This window comes from Alternaria ventricosa (assembly GCF_023758065.1).
Source record: "Alternaria ventricosa strain BMP 2768 chromosome Unknown scaffold_5, whole genome shotgun sequence".
NCBI lineage: Eukaryota > Fungi > Ascomycota > Dothideomycetes > Pleosporales > Pleosporaceae > Alternaria > Alternaria ventricosa.
The window spans coordinates 309,837-335,324 of NW_026055685.1; the positions used below are offsets into that span (position 1 = coordinate 309,837).

Genomic DNA, 25,488 nt, shown 5'->3' on the forward strand with positions numbered 1-25,488 from the left:
TACATAAATTTACACAAGTATTGAATGTGGACGTCTTGAGAAGCATGTGATCGTGTGTTGACACATTCTCTCCTATGCGCGTTGTATGTTTGGATTTCTGGCTGTAAGTGGAGGCTCTATAGCACATGTATGTGACCGAAGATGTTGCTGCGATATATCCAAGAGGTTGTATTCCACCTTCTATACTGTGGTCTCCGTTGGTGTGCATCCTTCCGGTGTTCTACTTCGCTCTGTCACTGCCGATGACTTTTCTTCTGGGTAGGGACCCTTCTTCCACATAACATTACAACCAAAGAGCTTCGTCCTTCCCTCATAATCCATATCGCTGCTTGCGTACAGGTGACCGATATCATTTGTAGTCAGGTTTTTCGTGGTGAAGTAGGGGCCCCAGTGCGTATCTTTGGCGAACTGCGGGACTTTTAAGCCGAACTTCGTTCCACAGCAATGCTCCAGAGCTGTGTGGACAGGTTGACCGGTAAGTACACAGAATGCCGTTTCCGTGACTTTTGCCAGGTGTTTGCCACGTTCCAAATGGATTCTTATTGCAAACCTGTCCTGTGTCTTCTCATTGGAAAAGATCATGTAGAACATGTTGCTGGATGGCCCACAATCAAGAAAGCTCATTTTTCCGGAATACCAGAAGTGGTAAACCGGTGGCCATGAGCTCGACAACGAGTACCCAGTGTCGATAATGGTAAACATCTCTACTTCACACTCAACAATTTCGTCTATGTCTTCAGAAGCAAACGTCCTTGATGGAACATAAGACAAGAGTCGTCCCAGGATTGTACTAGGGGCAATACTGGTGAGATGCATGGGCATGTTAGACTCGTGCGATATATATATCTGCTTGCTCCTGACGGTCCAATACGTGCGTCGGGACAGATGCTTCTTTCGAATGCGAACGGGCGGGCAGCTGCTGACTCTCGTGAACAGGTTTCTTTTCAATTGCTGTAGAACAATGGCAATTCCTGGACGATCGCTTGTTTCTTCTTGTACAATGCCTAACCAGACCTTGCTTCGTGCATGAATGAGGATCATGAGAAGCTCGATGTGCAAGCCACGTCCAGTGACAGTAGTATGGGTCCTCGGTATTCGCCGGCTGAAACTAGTACCCTCTTTCGGATAACCAAGAAATTCGGCCGGTGATCTTGCAAGATATGACTGTTCACCCATACCAGGACAGTTGTATCCCCAAGCAAGAGGACTGATATCATCGGAACTGCTCAAAACAGCCTCTTGAAGTCGTCTGAAAGCCTTGTTACCCTCTCCATACAGCAACGGCATGTTGATGTTCAGCAGACCAAGCAGGCAATATGCCTCGTCCTCCACACGCGTAGTGCTCCGTCTCGCCATCCACGAGAAGATGCATGCTGCAGGAGCCATTGAAATGTGGCGGAACATACTTGTGTCGATGGAGGTAATATCGCTGAGAAGGCCGATTGGAACCTGACTACTGCTCCTCCTACTATTGAATGACGAACTCCTCCAGGTGGTGTCGGTGGTGTCGCAAGAAAGGATGGGCGTCCAATTGGTGTCGTAGAACTCGATTCGTCCGGGAGCAAGTAGCTCCTGTAATGTCCAGCCTCTAGTAAACCATCGACTCTTTCGGAAAGCAGAATCCTGCGCGTAAATATCTGTTCCCGACGGTACATCCTGCAAATATGCATAGCACACCTTAGAATGCTGGTACCAGCGAAACATAGAGTTTATGGCTTCGGAGAGCTCTGCGCTGCTCGTCTTATCGATGCAGCATGTGTCGACCCATACCCATGATAAGTCATCCTTGATCGCCTGCTGACAACATCCTTCAATCTTGGCGTAGCCTTGCTTCTGCTGGTGCCCTTCTCTTAACAGATCTTGTAGTGTGACCTCTTCTTTTCCCCAGGTATGCGAGAGGATGGCGTATGGAGGGATCGAAAAACCGAAGAACTCTTCCAGTTGCCGGGTATTGACGTTAAGCAGTCGCATGGCTTGGATGTCGCATGTGCCGACAAGGCTGAGATCGGCTTTGACGTAACGTGTCTGTTTCGCGATCAAGATCGATCGTTGAACAGACGGAGGGAATTGGCCGTATAGCAACTGCCTTTTCGGGATGAATTGGTGTTTGAAGCAAAGATACGGCCATGGAGATAGTTGAGAAGCGGAGACCAGGAGACAGTCCAGGGCTGAGTTGTCAGCCTGGACACAAGCGCGCTTGCTGCTGCATCGAGGCTGAGCCGCAGCCACATACGTCGCGCATCTCTACTACCCAAGACCAAGACACAAGTCCCTCATGCTGATGGCTGTCGGCAGGATGGATCTAGTATTCTGGGAAATTTTCTGAACGTGTGCGTCTATGGAATTCGTGGTCGTAAAGCGTCATAGCGGTTCGGGCTCGGTCAAATGCGCTGTACGTGCTAGACACCTTCTGCCGAGAAGGCAGAGTTTAACTCGCTGAGCTATACCGGCGATGTGGTGAGTATCCTCAAGTAGGTCAAAGTTGCGAATCGAGGATGCGGATCTGCGCAGCTATCCACATGTTCCTAAGTGCGGAACATTCCGAGCCTCGGCTCGCGATTAGGAAGGGCACCTGAACCTTCGCGAAGGGGCAGGGCGGCGTATGCTGACGCTGATTGTATAATAACGTGCCCATCCCTTGCTGTCGCTCATTAGATCGATAGCCATCTTCTGGTATGGTCACAATGGCGCAGACGGCTAGCATCGTCGTTGCGGGCGCGTCAATGGCAGCACTCGTGTCGCAACCTACTATGAGAGGCAACCTGATGGCTACGCTGGCCAGATGGACAGGCTACAACGCGCCTGGCGGTCTGTGGAGGATAGCTACGATTCTTCTCGCATTGGCGAACCTCAAGAATCTGCCATTCGTCTGGCATGTACGTATCAGGCAGAGCGGCAGGACACGCGACTTCGAGCTGACGATATCCATAGCTACGCTTCATCCGCGCCTTATTCTACCAACTGTATTTCCAACCGACTCCGATCCCTCCGCATGCGCTCTTCCAACCGATCATTACCTCGACGCGTACCACGTTCCTCGAGACAGATTACAACATGCACAAGTCCAACAGCACATACTTTAGCGACATGGACATATCACGTACACACCTCTTTACCGCGCTCATTCGCAACGGTATAAGAAAGAACAGTCGTCTAGGTGGTGCCAAGAAGAGCGCTGTAGCAGGAGCAATAGGGGCAACTGAGGGCACACGGGGAAAGCATTACATTGCGCTAGGAGGCATAAGCTGTCTGTTCAAGAAGGAGATACTCCCGTACAAGAAGTACGAGATGTGGACAAGACTTCTGTGTTGGGACAAGAAGTGGTTCTATCTCGTCACACACATGGTCAAGCCTGGCGTCGCACAACCCGAGAGCTGGACATTGCAGCCTTGGAAGAAGTCTAAGCCAGCCAAGGATGTTGATACAGAAAAGCTCAAGGGCGCGATATATGCCACTGCGATTGCAAAGTATGTCGTCAAGCGGGGCAGGATTACAGTGCCACCGGAGCATGTACTGGTCGATGCCGATATGGTCCCCGCAAAGCCAGAAGGCTGGGTCTACCAAGAGGCTGCAACCGAAGAACAAGGGCCGAATGACGATGTCCTGCCCAAGGCTGTAGAGGCGAAGGACTGGAACTGGGACGTTATAGAGGCAGAGCGCTTAAGGGGCTTGAAGGTGGCCGAGCACTTTGCGGCTATGGACGGTATGCACGAGTTCTTTGATGGCGGCAAGGAGGGTGTTTTGGGAGAGTTCGCGGATTTGCTGTACTGATTTGGGTTCGATGTGACTGGGCCTAGGAGAGCTTGATACCCTAGATTTGGATCTCAGAACCGCGAGGCTACTGCATCGCTGGTCTTGTCTTGAATACAAACATTTAGAAATATCCGCTCGTGGGGTAATTATCTCACCTGCATTCACGAGGCACCTGGGCAGTGCCGCGGGTAGCGGGCACTAGCGTCGCGCTAAGCCACTGGTGTTCCTGCAGTGCCAGCCAACCTCGAGCCCTGCCTTTGACAATCACCGGTCACCACATGCGGTGGGGGCCGCATTTCACTCTGGTTCAGCCTTGTGGCTTCCAGCTTTTGATCTCTCCATGCGACTAACTATGTCCACTGACCAGCAGGGCACAGGTCATCACAAGCATTTCACACATTCCAAAGTTGCTTCGACTTGTGACAAGCAGGCCCGACCGGGCTCAGCCTCGCACCCACAGCACTCACATCCAGCCCACCATTGACGTCCGGAATCACGGTATCCTCATCCAACCGGTGCTTCAGCAGCCATGGCCGCGACATCAGGCACTGCTGCATATGTAGGAGGTCCTGACATGATCTATATCGGAGAGCTTTACGAAAGCATATCTCGTAGCCCGCCAGGTGTAGAAGCCAGGAAGCTGCTTATCGAACATTACATCGCAGTCGGTAATGAATGGCTGGAAGGTGCATTAGATGAGGCCAAGAAGCTCCAGGCTTTAGCTCCCACAGACCTAGACGTTGTTAGGTTCTTAAAGATTCTCGAAAAAGTGCCAGAGCCTCCAGCGCCTCAGAAGAAGGCAGTCAAGTCAATACACGCATCTTCCACGCAGTCCGGAGGCGAACCCTTGAAGAACTATCAATTCACGGCGAAACCAATATCGAAACGTGGATCCAAGCGGTCGGACTTCATCTTAGGCGAATCAGTAGATGATCTAAACGACGAACAACGAAACCTGGTTACTGGGTATCGTGATATACGTGCCAAAGCAACACATGTATTCGCGAATCTGCTGCGTCTACAGACCCTCCAGAAGAAGGCCGACATGCCCCAATCGAAGAACCTGGCTAAAATCCATCTTATGGCGGACGGAAGTAACGGGGCCGTGTACAGTGGAATGCGCCCACCAGCAAGTGCTCGTTCTGTGGCGCGAAACATCCGAGACAAACCGAAGGAGGCCACGAACCTAGTCATCGCAGATCTGGAAGCCATGATCGAATGGGTGCGCGCGCCATATGGAACGCCCTCGGGCGCAAGTATCGACACCATTCGTGATACTCTGGTCAAACGCCGAAGAGCCATCGATTCGACGCTCCCTGATGCGCTCAAATTTCATTGCGAGCTTGGCTTCATGCACGTCGAACATGAGCATCTCGAAAGGAACTACGTCAATGACGAGACCATGCTTGGAGATGCCATTAAAGACATCGCCAGAGAGGACTTCTATGTGACCGAGGACAACTATGCGTGGTCGATGGATGGTATGTGGCTTTCATACACAACTTTCGGATGAGAGCCTTACTAACTTTGTGACCAATTTTAGAACTTGTCCAGGCTATACAGGCAAACGGTGGCGTACTTCGAAACCCGCTGAGTAGGGAAATGTTCACTCCTAAAGATGTCAAGGGAATTCTTCTACACCCAACAGGCAAGTCTCTCGCAGCTCTAAGAGTTGAGCAGCGCGAGATGTCGAAGGGTGTGCGGACGGAAACAATCGTACAAATGGAGAAGCTCTCAGCGATCTTGCTAGCAGATCAAAGTAGCGATACACTTCCTAGCCGCAGAGCAGTAGACGAGTTTCTTCTATACGTTGCAACACGTAGGTCTTGATTCGGCACAATGACGACCAGCAAGCTAACGGTTGAGCAGTGCCAGATCTTGAGCAAAAAGCGATCGAAGGTCTCAAGTGTCCTGCCAAAGACTCTCACACTGGACAGTCTTATGACTGGTCTATCGGCGAAGCAGTGAAGGATGCGAAAGGAAACCTTGTGTGTTTTCACAAGACAGGCGACTTCATTCAGCAAGCCGCTGCGCATTTGCGGAAGAACCGTGGTGTCGCTCCTGACACCGACGAAGGTAATTGTTCGATTATGTGACAGCCTGTGGTAGCTTCATAAGCTCAAATCGGGAATGTTTATGCGTTTCGCAGTAGCGGTTCATTGCGTTGTCGAAGCTGTCAGTGTTCCTGACGGGTTCAATTCGTTGCACTGACGTTTGCTGCGATAAGGCACATTTGCGGCTACATGAGGTTGGTTCCGGGCGGCGCAGTCACAGACCCTTGGATCATGTACACAAGGCATTTTCATACCCCGATCGCTCGATCAACTTTGCCAGACATCTTTCGTCGACCATTCCTTCCTTTGAACTGCCATCTTCGTCGCTTCGCTTACCGCTGTCTAATGCCATGGTTAGCCTACACGGTCGCCATCGCACTAGCCGTTCTGGGGGCCGGTCAATGTGTTTTCGGTACAAGCCACCCTATTTAGCCTTGCGCGCAGCCCCAAAGTCTCAGTCTCGCAGTAAAAGGCCTCCCATCACATGTAAGCTATACGAGGCTGGCCATGTATCTTTGCCGTAATATCCAGTATGGGCCTCCAAAATTTGATGTTCCTCCTCCCTCATCAGCCGACGGTCCATTGGCCGCACCTCTTTGGACACTACCAAACCTATGCTACTCTGGGTCCCACTATCCGAATCGCGGTTCTGGTACGAATCCCCATTGTACCAAATTCAATCCTAACAATTTGCTCGAAAGGTCTCGTGCTTTGTTGCCGGTAACCGATAGCCACGATTCTCTTGATACCGACCGTTCGTAGCGCGACTCGAACTAGACGTCCTCTCTGTATCCATTTAATCATCTCACCCTTGACGCAGGGTCATTCCTCACAAACGTGTGACAAGCATGGCCACCGCCGTCATGCCTCCTACTGCAGTCGAACAGGATACCAGCAAACGCTCCCATATTTCATGGGCCAAAAGAGCCATACCGTTGAAAAGCACAACTATCTTCAAGAAGACCGATCACAGTCAAGAATGGCATGCGGAGGTGGAGGCCACTGCTGGGGTACTACACCCCTCACACCGTCGATTTCCATGGGGCTTCATCCGGAACCACACCGATACCTATCTCAAGAAGAAAGGAAAGATCAGCCAAGAAGAGGCGGATAGGAGGCTTTCGATGTTGGTTCAGACACATCCGGCAAGAGATGTCGCCATAGCTTCCGTAGCGCATGCTATGTCCGCGGAGAGCCTGGGCCAATTACTGCGAGCTGAAACGAACGTTATGTGTGGAAGCTATTGGGGCCTCGACACTTGGCTGCAGAGCGTGATAGCTGCGCATGAAGGAAATCCTGCCTTAGTTACACGTCTGCAAGCAGAATGGGCACGCACGCTCTTACCCTATGCGACTACTGGCGCCAATGCCGCCGGCTACTATCTGAAGGGCGTAAAGCGAGCCTTGCAGAATCACAAAACCCATAATCCGGATGTCGATCTTCACAACTTCGCGGTACTTTTACGACGAGCTATAAAAGATTATGCGGAGCACCTGAATGGCCTCCGATTGACATGTGATTGGGTAGCAGCTAAGAAAGCAGTAGACTGGATGACAGAACTAGACTTGTCGCCGTCTTCGGATCCACCTTGTATCAATATAGAAACTGTCTTCGATCGCCACCACTTCCCAGCCTGGAGAATGTGGGCCTCTTGGAGACCGGATGTTGATCGTATCACGCGTCTCTCTAGAATAAACACCATCCATATGTCGACTATCCTCGACGTCATGGCTTTGGAAGGACCTGATATGATCACTGGTACTAAGCATACCTTACGTCAGGGTTTGATAGCGGGCTATAGCGAACAAAGGAACTGGTTACACTACCGGGGCCTGATCATCGAGGTCCCTGAGCACACAAAAGCATGTTTGGCGACCATCCTAGAAAGACTCGTGATAAGGTTGGATGCTGTCTCCACTTCGCTGCCCCAGGGCGAAAGCCTCTTCAATCTGTTTCGAGCATTGACCATCGGCGGAACGATTACGAAGAGCAACCTGGATCTTTTCGACGCTTCGTTAGAGATTGCATGCACACCGGAGAAAGACAATCATGCTTTCATTCGCGAGCTATGGTGCGAGAAAGAGCGAATCGGCGGACTCCATGTCCACGCTCTTCAACAACTCCTCTGTCTCCTCGACGCACCAGAAGCGACGACTTTTCGCGAGCTTTTCCTCCAAGATTGGCTATTCGAGGGGGTTGGAGAGTGCTTTCGAGAGTGCCAATTTGTCGTAAGGAATCAGATGAAGACTTCGGCTTGGTTACGCCTTCTAGTAGAGCTGCACACATTTTGCATGGCTGTGAAAGCATCTAAACATGTATTCCCGCGACTGAAGCCTACTGTCCGAGCGGATGTCGGCGCATGGCCCAGCGCTAAACGAATGGCATCGATCAAGGAGATATACGTCGCCGCCCAGAATTTACATCAAAACGAAGTGCAGAAAAAGCACTCGTTCGTCTGGGTCGATCCTGATGCCTCGACCGAGTCCCCCTCATTAGCATCCGATACGAAAGATCAGAAATCACGACACGCACTTGAACAGATCATCGAGAAACACTGTGTCGACCACCTGCTCACTGCCGAAGTATCTTGCGACACTACCGAGCAGATATTGCGTGATATCCTTGAAGTCTGGGAGAATACCGGAGAAGGTGTGGATGATGTCGACCGGCGCATGCTAGCTATACTGGTTTCAAGAGATATCGACAATCCTTCTGGGCACAAGTGCGAATGCATCTATGAGCTCGCAGTAGATCTTAGCTTGGGGCGATCTTCTTCTTTTGTCCGAGACATGGTGCGTATCGTTCGTGTGCAGGAGACGGACACACGGCAAGCCATCATTGCTTTGACGAACACCCTGGCAGCACGGGAAGGTTGCAAAAAATGTTGGAGAGGGGTCTTACTAAGATGGCTGAACCAAAATGAGAAGCAAGAAGCGCGATGGGGCACTGCCATCATCGACCACTTGGTCCAAACCATGGACCCTGCGACATGGCTCTCCTTCATGCAATCACTGGAGACGATCTTCGCCGACACTATTGCCGATAACACCAACAAACACGAGTTACCGTCTCTACTGCGGCCCCAGATTTTGACTTGGGTATCAGAAGTAGCAAAGTTCGGGCCCACCTTGACGAAGCTCGAAGAAGTATCCGAGAGTCCATCCGCAGTACGTCACATGTTATTCTATGGTACCGAACCACGAAGGAAAGAGAATCTCGCCATACTTTCGCATCTCAAAAAAGCGGAAGGAAATTCAGCGGAAGCAGTCATGCAAAACATTGTCCTTTGGATATCCGGTCGAAGATCAGATATGCGCGAGGTCATTGAGTGTTTATCCAAACTACTGGACGCGCCATATGAGGCTATAGAAGCATGTAACGAGATTTGGGATGCGAAATGTGGTTTTCTGGACATACCTGGACTACCTACTCACGAGCAAGCTGGTCTATCTCGGATCGTCTCAAGAGATGTTGTCTACTACGACGACGCGTCTGAACAGTACAAGATCATGATGCAACCAGACCCATTGACGTCAAAGGCGAAGAGACCTCTCCAAACAATTGCCAAGCGAAGATATGACGTCCCATTAGCTGTCACTGAGGTCATGGTTGCTGGTTGGATCCAAGACGACGACGTAGCACCAGAGACGAAGACCGTCATCGAATGCCTAGCTCGTCTGCTCAACTTGGAAGTGTACAAGCGGGATATCCCCAAAGGCGAGCTCTCGAAAGCGACAGAATTCTGGAATGGTATCGAAGCAGAGATCATGCGAGAAGCCGAACGCCTCGAAGGGCTGAAGAGGACACTGAAAGCGAAAGACCCCTTGCAGACAGCCTTGCTGATCGAAGAGTACAATATACCCGATAGCAATCTACTGGAAGATGAAATACAAGAATTGCCTCCCGGCATCATCGATCTAGTCGAATTGATCGATGATGACGAGATCGAGATGAGCTTCACACTCGCTTCCTACACTGAGCTACAACGAAGCGCAATGGGCGTACCGAGCACAGCGAACAACCTTCTCTTACGGCTAACCATTGATCGGTATGGGACCAAGCCACCCGCGTTCTGTGTGCACTACGACAGTGACAAGGGTATAGAGACTGACCAACATTTCCCGTGGATCTGTGTTGCAACCTCCAATGCACCACACGGTAATGTGTGTTTCTCGAAGCAAACAGTCTTCGTATGGCAGATGAACAGGCATATCCATCGGTACCTTCGTGCGGGGAACGTATCGTTAAAGGGGCTGTACGGCCTCGTCCAGACTATGATCGGAGAAATGGGGCAAAGATGCATCTCCTGCGGCTGTCGCCACAAAAGGAACAACACGCAACTGCGGAGATCTACACCGTGTTGGACTGTCGCATGTCAACTGCTATGGTAAGCCATCACCGAACAGAAAGCGTTGATAGTACAATCACTAACCACCCCCAACACAGGTACGCCCTCCCCCTCGACGTCCGCATCCCCGAAATCCGCACCGACATCTTCGCCGTCGACATGCTCCTCAGCTCCGTCTACAGCGCCGCCATGGCCAACAAAGCCGAGCTCCTCCCCAACTGTCCCATCCACCCCATCAGCACCGTCAAAACCATCCTCGATAGTCTACCCAAACTGTCCGTCATCCGCGACGCAGTCCACATCTCCACCGTCCTGTCGAAATACCACGTCGACGCCGAGAAGCTCATCTCATGGGCATGTACGCACTATCGCGGCTACATAGCTACAGCAAGCGGGCTGTGTAAGATCAAGAATCTCCCGACGGGGACGCATCAGTTTGTCCTGGCGAATGCGAGTCCGGCGTTGGAAACGGCGTATATGGCAAAGTTCCCGAGGCCTTCTACGCAGACTACAGTACTGTTCCACGGTACATCACTGGATCGCCTCCCAGCGATCCTCGCTAAAGGACTTATTGTCTGCTCGGGTACGACACTCCAACGCACGGGCGCTGTGTATGGAAGGGGAATTTATATGGCGGAAGACCCCGCGACGTCGTTTAGTTATGCGCCTGTCTACTCGACGTGGAAGAACAGTGCGCTGGCTAATATGCGTGTTATCCTTGGGTGCGAGGTCGTTGGGCAGGGAAACAGCGTTACTACTGGGATCCATGTCATTACCGATGAGGCGAGTGTGATGGTGCGATATATCTTTCTATTCCGACAGAACGCTCATGCGCCTGTTGCGAATCATGTTGTTACGGCTATGAAGAGTGCGATGGCGGCGATGAGGACGGGTGTCGTGTAGTAGAGGTGGCGATGCGGTAAATTGGCGTAACGTATATTTTGCTTGGACTGACAGCATGTCATTGAACCATATTAATAACCTCTGTCTTTCGGGCGGATTTCATTTTGACGTTGTGATTTTGCCACGCCGTTGTGAACCTTTTCTGTGCCGAAGAAGGATGCACCCGGTAGCTGCTGACACCAAAGTGTATCTCAGCCCTACCTAATTTTACCCGGTTCAGCGATATCGGTGGTCTCGGAAATGGCAGCGATTCCATTTTTACTGCTTACTCGATGATTTCCGAACGTTTGGCTGCATTTTAAACAAATAATGGTGGTGTGGTGAATTAATGTTCTGTTTGCTGATGCAAAGTAAAATGTGATTATAGCGGAGCTACCAACAACACAACTGACCCAACAGCATGTCCCAACACAACGCGGATGAACCGGCATGTTTCGCATGTGGATGTTCCAATCCGCCATGCACTTGATGCCCTTTTCAGAATTTTCAGAACTGATATTAACTTTGTCGTGGGGGTGGGTCCTGCGAGGTATGGTATAGCATGGCACAACACAACACAGAACAGCATATCGAGATATAGCCGAGAAACGGAAGAGACATGTTACATCATTATATTGCATTGTGAACTTCCCTATAGTCCGACCGTTAAGAGATCGAACAGGTCAGCGGATATGCTTGGCATCCATAGCGGATAAGACGGCACAATGCTTGTGATTGACACATGGTCTTGTCCCAGAAGCCACAATCATGGCAGAGCCAAGTCGAAACCCCATTTTTCCATGCACGCCTTTACTGAAGACAGCAGGCACTCGATAATTTGCTGCTGAGCCAAGTTCGTCAGTGACAACATAGCATCCTACAGTGAAGGATTATACACTAGTCGCAAATGAAACCTAACGCACGCAAGAGTATAAAGAGATGTGAAGTAGAGTAGCGCAAAGTAACACATGATGTAGTCCAATTAAGAAAAGTAACAAGACAAAGTGGCCAAGAGGTTGCACAGACAGGAGATATCTGCTGTGTGGTACACGGTCTCCGCCGAGGCTGGTGTGTCCGCACAGAGCTACTTGGCAGCGGAGGACAGAGACATGTAATCTGCTGACACACTGTTGGGAGAGGAGAAGGAACACATGTACTACTGAACGCTTGGCTTCCCCACGGAGGTGGACTGTGTATACTCTGGGGTAACTGACTGCTAGTCACGGAAATCTGCTGGTGATGGCTCGCGCTGACACCATGACGATGTCGACGTGGCCATTATAGTGAAATTGTAAAGGATGGTAGCCGGAGCGAACGGTTGTATGTGTTCATCAAGAACGATATTGAGGTTGAGCTGCATCACATCGTGGAAGACCAATTTGGACGTCCGCGGCTCGGATAGTCCCGCGAGGGAAGCCAAGGCAATGTCAGAAATGCCGCACCCAAGTGCAACACTTGGAGAAGCTGGGCATACTTTGTCTAAAGTAAGGTGCGGATGGTGAACGATAATGACCCGGGCATGAAGGAATATGCCCAGGCGGAGAAGGAGGAGAGGCGCACGGCGGACACATTGGATCGTCGGAGGTGTGTGTTCCCAGTGCCAAGGGCGATCTACACAGATCCGTTGCTGACGCAAAATTGATCTGCTACTTGGCGGGCCATCAAACCCATCTGGGGGTGCAACGAGCATAGATTACTTGTGCGCTTGCCCAGACGGGAGAACATGTTATGGCCTCGTGACGGTGGTGAGGTAGCTCTTGGTACGTGATACAGGACCGGTCACGGAAACTCTCTCCACCAGGGGACCGACGCACCGGAGCCAAAGCGACACTTGAACTGGTCGCGCATCAAGGTCTCGCAGAGCTGGCGCCAGTCAAGCGATAGTTCCTGGGCGGTAACATCGATGGCTGGTGAAGGCAGGCGGACGCTCTTTAATTGGTCATTAAAAAGCACAAAGTGGGCTTGGTTAAGCAAACGGTTGCGTTCGGCGTCTGCGACAGCGCCGGGATGGAAGAAAACCTGAGTGAGGCGGCTCGTCAGGTCTACCGTCCCTGCATATGGGCGGCGCAAGGATGGCGTGTCGTTCACAGTTGCCGGTGAAGATAGTTTCAGAACAAGTCTGGCCTTGGAGCTAGCGGGGACAAAAGACGAGGGCTGGAAGCGAAACGACGGCAACTGCACGCGGAAGGTGTGATATGGGGATTGTGTATCACAGCGAAGATCAGGAGGACTGGCATGGTGAGTGAAAGTTTCCCGAGCAGCGCAGGGTGAAACGCGGCTTACAGCAAGTTCCATAGCGTCTGTCCAGCGAAGCGAAGACTGCAGGTACGCGAGACGATGCGCGCGAAGACATCTTGCGCGACATGAGCCAGAAAGGGAGATATCTGGCGCAGCACGAACCATGCGAAACAGTGATCGTCTATATACATGATGATAATGTGCCATATCTCGACCGGTAAGTCTTCAGGCGACATGACACGCCCATGGCGTTGCAATGCGCGTGACGGTCGCGGACCGACAGCGGTATTGGCGGTGGGGGTTGGCGATTCAGGGCTCGGGGCAGACATGGAGAGGTTGGTGTCGGCAGCGGCGACGGAGGGTGATATTTGTGGGTGCGAAGATTATTCCCGCACTCGTTCTGGAGGCTGAGGCAATGCGGTGAGGCTCACTGGTGTACCGGCGAAGCATCGGCAGTCGCGCAGCCAAGGGAGGCGAGAGCGAGCCACAGGCAGGACGTCACGTGGCGCGTCGACGCGGCTTCCTCGTTGGGAAGGCCTTCCTCGGTCTGGAAAGAACTGGGGCGCGTTGGCGCATCCATGCCTGCAGCCTCACGACAGCCAAGTCATCTCGGTCGCGATCCAAATTCAACAGACAGGACCCTGCGCAACGTCGTGTGAGCGTAGCATCGCAACGGCGCCATGGGACGTGTGGAGTCGCAGATAGCATGTATTGTATGACCATAACATGGGTGGTAATTGGGAGCCGTTGGCCAGGCGACGCTGGGCGGCTGGGGGCCTCTGATTCGGCCGATATGGTCGGGTGGCAGACAGCTAAGGCTGATTCGAGGCAGGCCCCGAGACGCCCCTTAGCCGCTTGGCACGTGCTTAATCATGGAGTGCGGTGCTTTGTGCAGAAGCGGCGGCGGTCGATTACGCGGGGGGCAGAAAACAATTGCTTCATCTGGGCATGCTGGTCGCGCGCGCTGCATGGGGGGAGTCGGATATTATGGCGCGACGGCTGCAGTTGAGGCAGTTGGGATAAGTGGCATATCTTGGTTCGTGGGTCTGGAAGGCCGCTAGAAGAAAATTGTGCAAATGCGAAAGTCGGAAAGTCGCGCAGCCAGCGTGGGGAGGCCGTCTGGATACGCGGCTCTCTCGTACGGGGGGAAAATGCCTCGCACTCTGGCTGAGATGGCGCCAAGCACTCAAGCTTTCCTGCGTATGAGTGCTGAAGCTTGGTGCGTCCGGAGTGAGCAAGGTGCGTGGAGGAGCTGTTTGCCGGTCGCTCTTGCCAAACGTCATGGGAGCTGATCCCTGCAGCGCTGCACGCTTGTCGCGGACTGTCGCGCTATCTCCAGCTTAATCTCTGCTGCCGCTGGTGGAGAAGCAATGAACCGCGCTGCGAATCGCGACGCCGGCTGCTGACATCCCAATTGCTGTCGGCTGGTGCCCGTCGAGGTACCAGAGTCTGCGCAGACCGCAACCACAGTCGAAGCCGTAGTAAGCACTCCGTCATCAGCGCATCACGCTCGGCCGGGCGCTGCGACGGCCAATCTCTGCGCCATGTCGCGCGCCGATGATGTAGCGGCTGGCGCACGGGCCGCTCACAACAAATTCACCCCCGGGACTCTCGGCTCGAGCTAAGCTCCATCCGCGGTTAGCTTTATGACAATCATAAATCCCTCATAGCGGCCAAAGGTCGGTCCTTGCTGAGTTTTTCCCTGGGTTGATACGTGGGTGAGTTTCTGCCGCGCTACTTAACCAGAGCCTCTCCCGCTCCCACTGCACTTTCTTCACAGAGAAGGCCCTGCTTGCAGTTACCCATTTGCACAGCACATTCGACCTGACACTCAACCTCACCGTCAAGTCGCCTCGGAAAGCCTTCTCTGTGCCTAGAGTTACCGGATATAATAATACATACGAGCAACAGCATTCCTTAATTCGACAAGATGGCGCCCAACGACGATGTTGAGCGCCCCCGCGCCTCCAGCGCCGCTGAGCGGCAAAAGTCCATTGTCTCCATGACCGAGTTCGAGGGCATGGACGAGTACACGGCGCTCCAGAAGTACATCCTCTTCTACCGCGACACCCGAACCAACCCGCACGCCGAGCAGACCCAGAAGAAGAAGGCCTGGTGGCAGTTCTGGAAGTCGGGTTCTCCCACCGCCGCCACTCCCATCCAGGACGCCGGCGCTGTCCCTGACGACTGTAAGTTTTACCACTCTCTCCCTCACAGCATCCGTTTGCAGCAATGCGCCGCGGCGCGTCACCTGCCTCGCCAATTCATCCTTTGTTGAGCTCGAGGGCCGACATCTGGTGGCTGGCGCGGGCCTGGTCCGCGCTCAAGCTGCTCCCTGCTAGCGACGCGATAGCGGCCTCTTTGGTGGAGCCAATCATGCAGACCGGCTCCACCAAACTACCCGCTTCTGCAGCATGCGAGATGAGCAACACGATGAGGAAACAAATTTGCTAACATCGCATCGCAGACCTCAACACTGAGCTCCGCACTGGTTTGACATCCGCCGATGTCGAGCAGCGTCGCAAGCGCTATGGCTTCAACGAGATCTCTTCCGAGAAGACCAACCTTCTCAAGCAATTCATCGGTTACTTCACTGGTCCCATTCTATACGGTAAGCATCCCTGCACAATTTCGCCTAGCGCAAAACTAACCCATGATAGTCATGGAGCTCGCTGCTCTTCTCGCCGCTGGTCTTCAGGATTGGGTCGATTTCGGTGTCATCTGCGGTATCCTGTTGCTCAACGCCATCGTCGGTTGGTACCAGGAGAAGCAGGCTGCCGATGTCGTCGCTTCGCTCAAGGGTGATATCGCCATGAAGGCCACCGTCGTTCGTGACAACCAGCAACAGACCATTCTCGCTCGCGAGCTTGTTCCCGGTGACATCGTCGTTATTGAGGAGGGCCAGTCCGTCCCCGGTGACGCCCGTCTTATCTGCGGCTACGACCACCCTGAGGACTTCGACTTGTACATGAAGCTCAAGGCTGAGGACAAGTTCCACGACGCTGACCCCGAGGACGAGAAGGATGACGAAGTCGATGAGGAGAAGTTCGACGAGGAGAACCCTATCACCCAGGGCCACCCTCTCGTTGCTTGCGATCAATCGTCCATCACCGGAGAGTCTCTCGCTGTCGACAAGTACATGGGAGAGGTTGCCTACTACACCACTGGTTGCAAGCGCGGCAAGGCCTACGGTATCGTCATCACCACTGCTAAGCACTCTTTCGTCGGTCGCACTGCTACCCTCGTTCAGGGCGCTCAGGACCAGGGTCACTTCAAGGCTATCATGAACTCCATCGGAACGGCGCTTCTCGTCCTCGTCATGTTCTTCATCCTCCTCGCCTGGATTGGTGGTTTCTTCCGTCACATTCCCATTGCCAAGGCCCGTGAGGGAACCGACAAGTCCGTCACCCTTCTCCACTACGCCCTCATCATGTTCATCGTCGGTGTCCCCGTCGGTCTTCCCGTCGTCACCACTACCACCCTCGCTGTCGGTGCTGCCTACCTCGCTGAGCAGAAGGCTATCGTCCAGAAGCTCACTGCTATCGAGTCGCTTGCCGGTGTCGATGTTCTCTGCTCTGACAAGACCGGTACTCTCACCGCCAACCAGCTCTCTCTCCGTGAGCCTTACGTCGCTGAGGGCCAGGACGTCAACTGGATGATGGCTGTCGCTGCTCTTGCCTCTTCCCACAACCTCAAGTCGCTCGACCCCATTGACAAGGTTACCATTCTTACCATCCGCCGCTACCCCAAGGCCCGCGAGATCCTCAACATGGGCTGGAAGACTGAGAAGTTCACTCCCTTCGACCCCGTCTCCAAGCGTATCACTGCTGTCTGCCACATGGGCGGCGACAAGTACGTCTGCGCCAAGGGTGCCCCCAAGGCCATTGTCAACCTTGCCAACTGCGATGAGGTCACTGCTACCCTCTACAAGGAGAAGGCCGCTGAGTTCGCTCGCCGTGGTTTCCGATCTCTCGGTGTCGCTTACCAGAAGAACGACGGTGACTGGATTCTTCTCGGTCTCTTGTCCATGTTCGACCCCCCTCGTGAGGATACCGCCCAGACCATCATTGAGGCTCAGCAGCTCGGTGTTCCCGTCAAGATGTTGACTGGTGACGCTATTGCCATCGCCAAGGAGACCTGCAAGATGCTTGCTCTCGGTACCAAGGTTTACAACTCTTCCAAGCTCATCGGCGGTGGTCTCACTGGTACTACCCAGCACGACCTCGTTGAGCGCGCCGACGGTTTCGCTGAAGTCTTCCCTGAGCACAAGTACCAGGTCGTCGAGATGCTCCAACAGCGTGGTCACTTGACCGCCATGACTGGTGACGGTGTCAACGATGCTCCTTCTCTCAAGAAGTCTGACTGTGGTATTGCCGTCGAGGGTTCCACCGAGGCTGCTCAGGCTGCCGCTGATATCGTCTTCCTTGCCCCCGGTCTCTCCACCATTGTCCTCGCCATCAAGACTTCTCGCCAAATTTTCCAGCGTATGAAGGCCTACATCCAGTACCGTATCGCTCTCTGCCTGCACTTGGAAGTCTACCTCGTCACCTCCATGATCATCCTCAACGAGACCATCCGCGCTGAGCTTATTGTCTTCCTTGCCCTCTTCGCTGATTTGGCCACCGTCGCTGTCGCCTACGACAATGCCCACTCTGAGCAACGTCCCGTCGAATGGCAACTGCCCAAGATCTGGTTCATCTCCGTCATTCTCGGTCTCCTCCTCGCTCTCGGTACCTGGATCGTCCGTGGTACTCTCTTCATCCCCAGCGGAGGTATCATCCAGAACTTCGGTGCTATCCAGCCCATTCTCTTCCTTGAGGTTGCTCTTACTGAGAACTGGTTGATCTTCGTTACCCGTGGTGGCAAGACCTTCCCCTCATTCCAGCTGATTATCGCTATTCTCGGTGTCGACGCTCTCGCGACCATCTTCACCCTCTTCGGCTGGATGTCCGGTGCTCCTTACCAGACCAACCCTCCCACCATCAACAGCAGGTTCCGTGACGACGGATGGGTCGACATTGTCACCGTCGTTGTCGTCTGGGCCTACTCCATTGGTGTCACCATCATCATCGCCATTGTCTACTACATGCTCAACCGCATCGCATGGCTCGACACCCTCGGTCGCAAGGACCGCAGCCGCAAGAACCCTGCCATTGAGAACATGATTGCTGCCCTCAGCAAGCTGTCTCTCGAGCACGGCAAGGACAAGCACGGCACAACCCGCTACGTCCTTGCTCCCCGCGCTGTTGAGGAGGAGGATGACGAGTAAATTAGGGTCGCTACTCAAACATGACGCGATGTGTATTTGGATATTTGTACGGGATTGATGAACCCACCTGAAGCAAGGTTAATTTTTCATCACTGTCTTGCTAGTCTTCTCATGTATACCAAGAAGCATAATTTCATTGTCTCAAATTAATACCCCAATTGCAATCATCACTGTGACCCTCTGCTTGACGTGAGCCAAATTCTTCTGCTCTACGTACTGTCTCCAATTCCATCTTGAGCTTCACTGAGTTCCCCCAATCACATCTGTCTAATAAACTTCACGCGAAGTCCCGCGTCGCTAGTAGATCGGAAAGATTCACGGCTTTCCAATTGCCGCTAGTCACCCGCCTTACGTTCCGTCGACACAACACCGATAAGAACGACAGCTGGTGGTCACACAGCATGCATACCCAAGTCAAGCCACCTACGACTTCTGCGCGGAGCAAACCATAACAGCACGCGGGGTAGGTAGCTCATGGTAGCTCTCCCTCTCTGGCAGTTCCCAAGCGGGGTAAAGCAGACAGCTGCACGCCATCGCCTCCCTCTACTAATGCACCAACCAACGGCTGGGCAAGCCCATGCAAGCTATCGCGAACATGACATACTTTGTGCAGCAGCTCGCGCAAGGCATATAATGCTTAGGCGAACGTGACACGCATGCACGGTGAAGCAATTGATTGCTTAGAACGACATTAGCTATCTTGCTCACCCACCCAATGGGATGGAGAGAGATCGAGACACAGTCGCTGTACTCCTTTTCCGTATCGCATCGCAATATTCCAAGCATGCCACGTAAAGCCTACGAACTAATAGTAACCCCGAAGAAACTACTTCAAAAAGAGCATGGGGCTAGATGGTGATGCGCATTCCAGCCAACGTTTTCGTCGCGATCCAGTGGTGTATTGGTTATATTGGGTGGCCTTAATAGCGTGCCGAGCCTCCGTGACGGTTGGAGCTAAACCTTTTCGCGTGCGCCTGTCTGGGCAAAGTGACATACCCGTGGACAAGCCCCCCATGCCATTGCAGCGCGTCGCATCGGATCGTTCACGACGACGATGGCTGATGCCATTGTGACGCTTGTCGCATCTTCTTCGCATCGGCTGCACAACGCGTCGCGCCTTGATCGAGTCTCCCGATCCTGAGGCGCTGTGACAATGGAGGAAAAGGCTTGCCAATTGCTTGTCACGCGTTTTCTGCCCGGGCCAAGACGCGGAGTGTTTCGTCGCCCACATCTTAGCAAGCCTTACCTTTTTACTCCTAACATGGATGCTGTTTGTATTGATACACGTTTCAATAAAAACACGCCCGCGCAGCGTTCTCCCGACGCGAACACGGAGGATGTGCAAAAAGGAAACTTGAATCGCGAACTGCATGACTGTGCGACAGCCCCGACTCATGCTCACTTATCACGATGCATGACGTTTGATCGCCGCAGTGCGGAGTCGACGTTTTTCCTCACGATACGTATCGCAAGCCGTGCACGACAGCTGTTTAGCCGCAACTTTTTGCGTCGCAGGACGCAATGTCGATCGCACGGGGTGTGTGTCCGCGGGCGGGTTTTGGACACGCTGTCTGGCTGGGCAGAGAATTGCGTGTTTCTGGCTGGGGGGTGGTTGGGTGTTGTATGATCATCCCGCCTTCGATGTCATCACGCCGATGTTCTGGCTGCACGAGCTGCGACGGGGAAGCGCAGATAAGCGATGGCTGGGGGGCTGGGACTTGGTGCAAAGCAATGCTTGCTTGCTTGTGTAGCCTTATCGTGACTGCACGTGTTTCAGCTTCCGTGGGTTGGAGGACGTCATGGCTCGGGTGGTTGTGGTGCTGCTGTCGGCGCGGGTCGATGACGCCGAGACGGGCCGTTAGAGGTGCTACTTTGCTTCTTGGGGATGACGTGGAGGGTTGCAGTGGTGTTGTACATCATTGTGGCTCGGGAATTTGCGACAGTCTTGGTGGCTTGGGTGCTGGAAGGTAGCCCTGGATACGAGTGATGGAAAGTTACGCGTTCTCGCCTCATACCAGGAAGAAACTGAATGGGTCTGCAGCATATGTTTAGATGAACACTTGCAAAAGCTGCTCCGTTCCAGATGAAGCAAGACTTCTACATCCCATATCCACAAAGACTACTCTTTTGTGAAGGTTTGCGTAAATTTTAACTAATCGACTGCACAGTACAGTACCATTTCCTAGTTCCTTCCGTTGCCCATCATATTGTGTCATCTAACAACAGACTTTCAAGTCCAGTGCTGGGGTCTAATTCCTCCGCTGATAGCTCTTCCTTGTTTGTAGATTCATAGCCTGTGTGCCCTGTGAAAGCAGATAGCACAAGCAGTGCGGAAATACTCACCGCTATCCAATCTTCGCTTGGGATAGATCCATCCTTGTACTCGGAGAATCTTGAAAACCCGACAAACAGAAGACACAGAACGAATAGTAGAAAAATATACACTTCCATATCTTTTCGTCGTAATAGCTTCTTTTTCCAACGCATACCATATAGTACTACTTGGGATATTCCCAACGCGATCAATGCGTATGGGTTTATATCCCACAATCCCAAGATAAGGAAGGTCAGCATTGCTATCGTTGCATAGAGAGCATGCACCAATGGGTCTTTACTGAGAAGTAACTTGAATGCATCGATCGAAGACGCATCCAGTCCATCCGCACGATGCCTATCGACTGCTGCTATATCGATCTTCAAAGACAGTTCATCCTGGTTCGAACTACGCTTCCACGAGGCCGATGCATGGATTGTTTCTGGTGTTTGAGTGGGTATGGGAACGATTCGAGAGCGCGAATTCGACGGCATCTCTGTGGACGATGCACTCGGGAAATTCTCCCACTTTGTCGAGAATTCGTTCCTAGCAACGTGGAATACTTGGATGCGCACATTGACTTCATATCGCTTCTGGAATCCAACGTCTACTCGAACCAGAACCTTCAAACGCGGTATGTCCTCCCAGCCGCTGCTTGTGGTGTCCGTGTATAGAGACGGAGGATGAAGAAGGACCCCATAGCTGGCAGTCTCTCGTTGGCCGGGCACTCGGATCGGCGGAAATCGTGAGCTTAGTTCGGGGCGCAGTATACTCGGATCCAGATCTCCAGGCTTGCTCAGACAATCCCAAGTCCAGGTCGATGGATTGAGATAGACGATCTTTGGTTTCCACGAGATCAATTTGGGTAGGTCGTTGACTGACAGTAAGCGGGGTGTCAAAGGGGGTGGTGTTCTGAGTATAAAGCATTCCGTCAAACGTGCATCCTCAAATTCGTCTGCCGAGACGGGATGGTGCTCGTGACTTGGCAAGAAAGCAAAGGTTTTGGCAGACCTTTCCACAGCATGCAGGGGAATGCGGATACGATACTCAGGTTGCGCGTCCGTATGACAAGCGAGAATGGCGAAATACTTTGGGCTTCGTCTGACATCGACAATCTTGTTCTGGAATAGTGGTAGGCGGATTTGGAGCCCTTTGTTGTTCAGAGTGAAGGGAACAGCGTCGTCACTTGCCAGTGATATCCCATTGCAGCCTCTGAAGTCCTTGGGATGACTGGCGAAAAGGTCGCCATCTGAAGCCCTTGGCCCTCCATTCCCTGGAGGAAGAAGCCACGCGAGAAACGACTGATCCGGATGGACTTTGAGGTATTCTTCTTGTAATCTTCTGAAAGCTTTGATACCTCCTTCACCGTAAAGCAGTGGCATGTTGACATCGAGGAGACCCATGAGGCAATATGCGATATCTTCAACCCTTGTCGTCTTGCGATTCGCTGCCCAAGCGACTCGTTTGGCAAAGCTCGCTTCATGAATTTTGCTGACAGAACCGCTTAGAAAAGACTTATGGATCTTAGTCGTTTCCGCGATCTCGTCTGCCAATTTCTCTCGGGTACCAATGTCTTGCCATGTGCTATTAAAGAACACGAAGCTTTTGGGCGCAATGAGTTCTTGAAGAGTCCAGCCTCGCCTGAACCACCGGGATTTTGCAATTTCGTCGACTTCTTGAATATCTTCGAGGAAAGCGTAGCATATTTCGGCTTCCTGGTACCAGCGAAACATAGAGTTAATGGACTCCGACAACTCAGCGCTGTTGCTTTTGTCGATGCAGCAGGTATCGCACCAAACGTAGCGATATCCGTCGATCCGAGCTTGGTTGCAGGATCGTGCAATCTTTTTCCAACCAGCCTTGTTCTTATCAGGCTGCTGAGACTTCATCTCACTGAAGGTGATCTCCTCCTCACCCCATGTGTGAGACAGGATAGCGTATTTGGGGGTTGGACGACCTGTAAAGTCCTCTAGCTTCTGCGTTGTGACATCGATGAGTTTCATGATTGAGAGAAGGTGGTGAAGAGTTCGTAGAGCAGGAAGCGAGTGCTGAGGTTGGGGATGAGCCACACCCAGGTAGTGTCAGCCTACGCAGGCTTGGCAGCTGCGCCCCCATAAGCTAAACTGAGCCCCCAAACCATCGGCTGTGATCTAGATGACACAGTCAGAGTATATGCGCATATTAGACCATATGAAGATCTCCAGCAGACTATCTTCGCCTATCGGAGGTTGAAGGCTCCCGCAGGCTCCAGAAAAGGCAGGTGCAAACCTTACTGTAGTTAGCCCCAAGTGAGATATTGACTTGAGCTGAATATGCGATCCTTACAGCGCTTGCGAAGTTCCTCCGTCTGTTGTCTAGAGTAAGGCTTGTACCTACCTCTTTGCAAGCCTACGATGTTCTTCTCTTCTCAAGTCTTTCTGTGATGCTTCACTATGGGCAATGTGCTTTCGTACACTCAAGCGACGTTACCACCGGCCCTAGAAACACCCCCTCAATTAACAGTATATTCTTGGATGAGTCCCCTGCTTTATTTCGATATCAGTTGGCGTCATCACATGCCTACGAGTAGTGTTTCCATTTATACAGAACCATACATCAAGCACTGCCGTTGAACAGCTTCGGTTTCACGTCTCCCCTGGCCTTCGCAGGAAGCAGCTTCAACAGCCCAAACAAGCCGAATGACAGAACGAGCTGGCAAAGCCAGAAGAGCTGACCACCCAGAATATGATACTTGACGCCAATAGCATATATACTAGTCGCAAGAGCCGGTGCTACGGATCGAATGCCACTCTGCGCCGCAAGTGCGACAGCGTTGAGCGTCCCGAGGGTTTCGTGTGACGGAGATATATCGTTGAGCGCGAGCTGGACGCTGGCTGTCATGTACGTTAGCGAAGCAAGATACAGGTGTCTCTGGAGACTTACTAAAGGCCATCGACACTCCGCTTGCAAGGACTAGAAGAGGTGGCCCAGTAGCCCAGAAGATGGTAGTATGCCCATGCTGGAGTAGGAAATTGTATACCGGACCGATGATGAACAGAAGTGGCCAGACCGATGCGCATAGATAGAGCACATAGCCAGTACCTACGCGTTTGTGTAGCGCAGGGAATACAATGAGTAGCCAGGCTGCCTGAGAAACTCCGTTCAGCGCTGTGCATGCAGCGATAAGCTCTGCAGTGAAGCCGAGGCCACCCAGTTTGACGGGTGTGTACTGGGCGACGGGAAAGACGGCTGTGAATGTGAATGCCATGAGCATCACGTAGTTGTACACGACGAGCACTCGCATGACGCCGGGACGGTTGATCAGCTCCCAGGTAGACATGGTAGACTTTGCGGTCTTCTTGCCGTCGCCTTTGACGTGCAGAGTTTCTTTGACGAAAAGCATCGTCGTGATTGCTGCAGATATGGCGATAGCCGAGACGACGATGTTAGGAAGCGCATAAGGATAGTCATGCCAGAATTGCACTTTGCCGAATGTCGATGTGAACTTGTCTGCTGGGCGTTCGAGTGCGCCACCTGTAGATTTGTACTTAGCTCACAGTCGACTTATGACAGTTGCAAGATACGTACCGATGAGGGGACCGAGGAAGATACCCATGTTGCTGGCGAAAGCAAAGAAGCTGAAAGCTCGTGCTTGAGTGTGCTTGGTGCTATTCTCAGAGATCATGGCTCGGACGGTGACAACCGTTCCAGCAAAGACACCACCCAGACATCTGAACAGTGCCATCTGCCACAGGGTCTGGCTCATTCCAAAGAGAGTCGTAGCGACAGTCAATCCCAACAAGGATATGACGAGCACCGGTTTTCTCCCGTATCTGTCGGATGCCTAGTTGCCATGTCAGCATTGCTCTTTTCTCCGTAGCGTGATAAAAAGAGTTGATACACGGCTGTCCCGTAACCAACTCTCTGGAAGTTACTCACCTTCCCCCAAAGAATCATAACACACATCTGCGTCGCACTAAACAAGCTCTCAATCAAGCCCGAGTAAAACCCAACATCCTCCTTATCCACATTCCCCACCCTCTCAATCATAAAATTGATATAAGGGAAGATGGAGAAGAAAGAAATCGGCGCCACGCATACCGTAAAGCACAGGAGAAAGATCTGAGCTTTGGGCAGTGGCTTATCCTGGTCTTCTTCTTCGATTTCATCTTGCTGAGATGAAGGGTCGATCGATTGATCCTCTGTTATCGGTGTTGGGTCTACTTGGGTTAGGAGAGGTGTGTTCTCATCAGCGGGTTTGCTAGATGATGTAGACATGTTGACTGGATAGAGGCCGCTCGGGCGACTGTAGATGCGCAAGTCGCGTGACCGGTGTGAGTTCGGAGGAAATTGCCCCAGTGCGACCAGCGTCGCGGTACCAACAATAAATAGTAGAATGAACGATGCAACAGCTAGGTATGATGAGGAGGACCTAGATAAGAATTTGAGTCATATCATGCTGATTCATGCGTGAGATGGAAGGTTGCAAGTAAGCATTTTGCAGAGGAACGCGTCGCTTCGTGCCTTCCCGCGGAGGACTCACTTCCGCGCTAGCAGGGATGTCCAACCACTCGTCCCAGTTCTACACGTCGTTACTTTGATCGAAAGGCAGGCACGTTTGTGACGCGTCGCGCGTGTTTGACTGTCATAC

At 52.5% G+C, this 25,488-nt stretch overlaps 4 protein-coding genes across 4 annotated transcripts; all 4 read left to right on the forward strand.

The window, feature by feature from the left end:
- Positions 1-2,723: 2,723 nt before the first annotated feature.
- On the forward strand, positions 2,724-3,771 carry J4E93_003475 (uncharacterized protein; the record flags this gene model as incomplete). Its single annotated transcript, XM_049341411.1, has 2 exons — positions 2,724-2,876; positions 2,932-3,771. The coding sequence occupies 2 exons, from the start codon at positions 2,724-2,726 to the stop codon at positions 3,769-3,771; spliced, it is 993 nt and encodes a 330-aa protein (XP_049200916.1).
- Positions 3,772-4,282: 511 nt separating this feature from the next.
- J4E93_003476 (uncharacterized protein) lies at positions 4,283-5,849 on the forward strand (the record flags this gene model as incomplete). The annotated part of the gene is made up of 3 exons (XM_049341412.1): positions 4,283-5,234; positions 5,297-5,572; positions 5,623-5,849. 3 exons carry the CDS (start codon positions 4,283-4,285, stop codon positions 5,847-5,849), a joined length of 1,455 nt encoding a protein of 484 aa, XP_049200917.1.
- Positions 5,850-7,513: 1,664 nt separating this feature from the next.
- Positions 7,514-10,718, forward strand: J4E93_003477 (uncharacterized protein; the record flags this gene model as incomplete). The annotated part of the gene is made up of 4 exons (XM_049341413.1): positions 7,514-7,583; positions 8,079-9,855; positions 10,254-10,513; positions 10,663-10,718. 4 exons carry the CDS (start codon positions 7,514-7,516, stop codon positions 10,716-10,718), a joined length of 2,163 nt encoding a protein of 720 aa, XP_049200918.1.
- A 4,487-nt stretch (positions 10,719-15,205) lies between these two features.
- On the forward strand, positions 15,206-18,544 carry J4E93_003478 (uncharacterized protein; the record flags this gene model as incomplete). The annotated part of the gene is made up of 3 exons (XM_049341414.1): positions 15,206-15,464; positions 15,743-15,886; positions 15,936-18,544. The coding sequence occupies 3 exons, from the start codon at positions 15,206-15,208 to the stop codon at positions 18,542-18,544; spliced, it is 3,012 nt and encodes a 1,003-aa protein (XP_049200919.1).
- Positions 18,545-25,488: the final 6,944 nt, after the last annotated feature.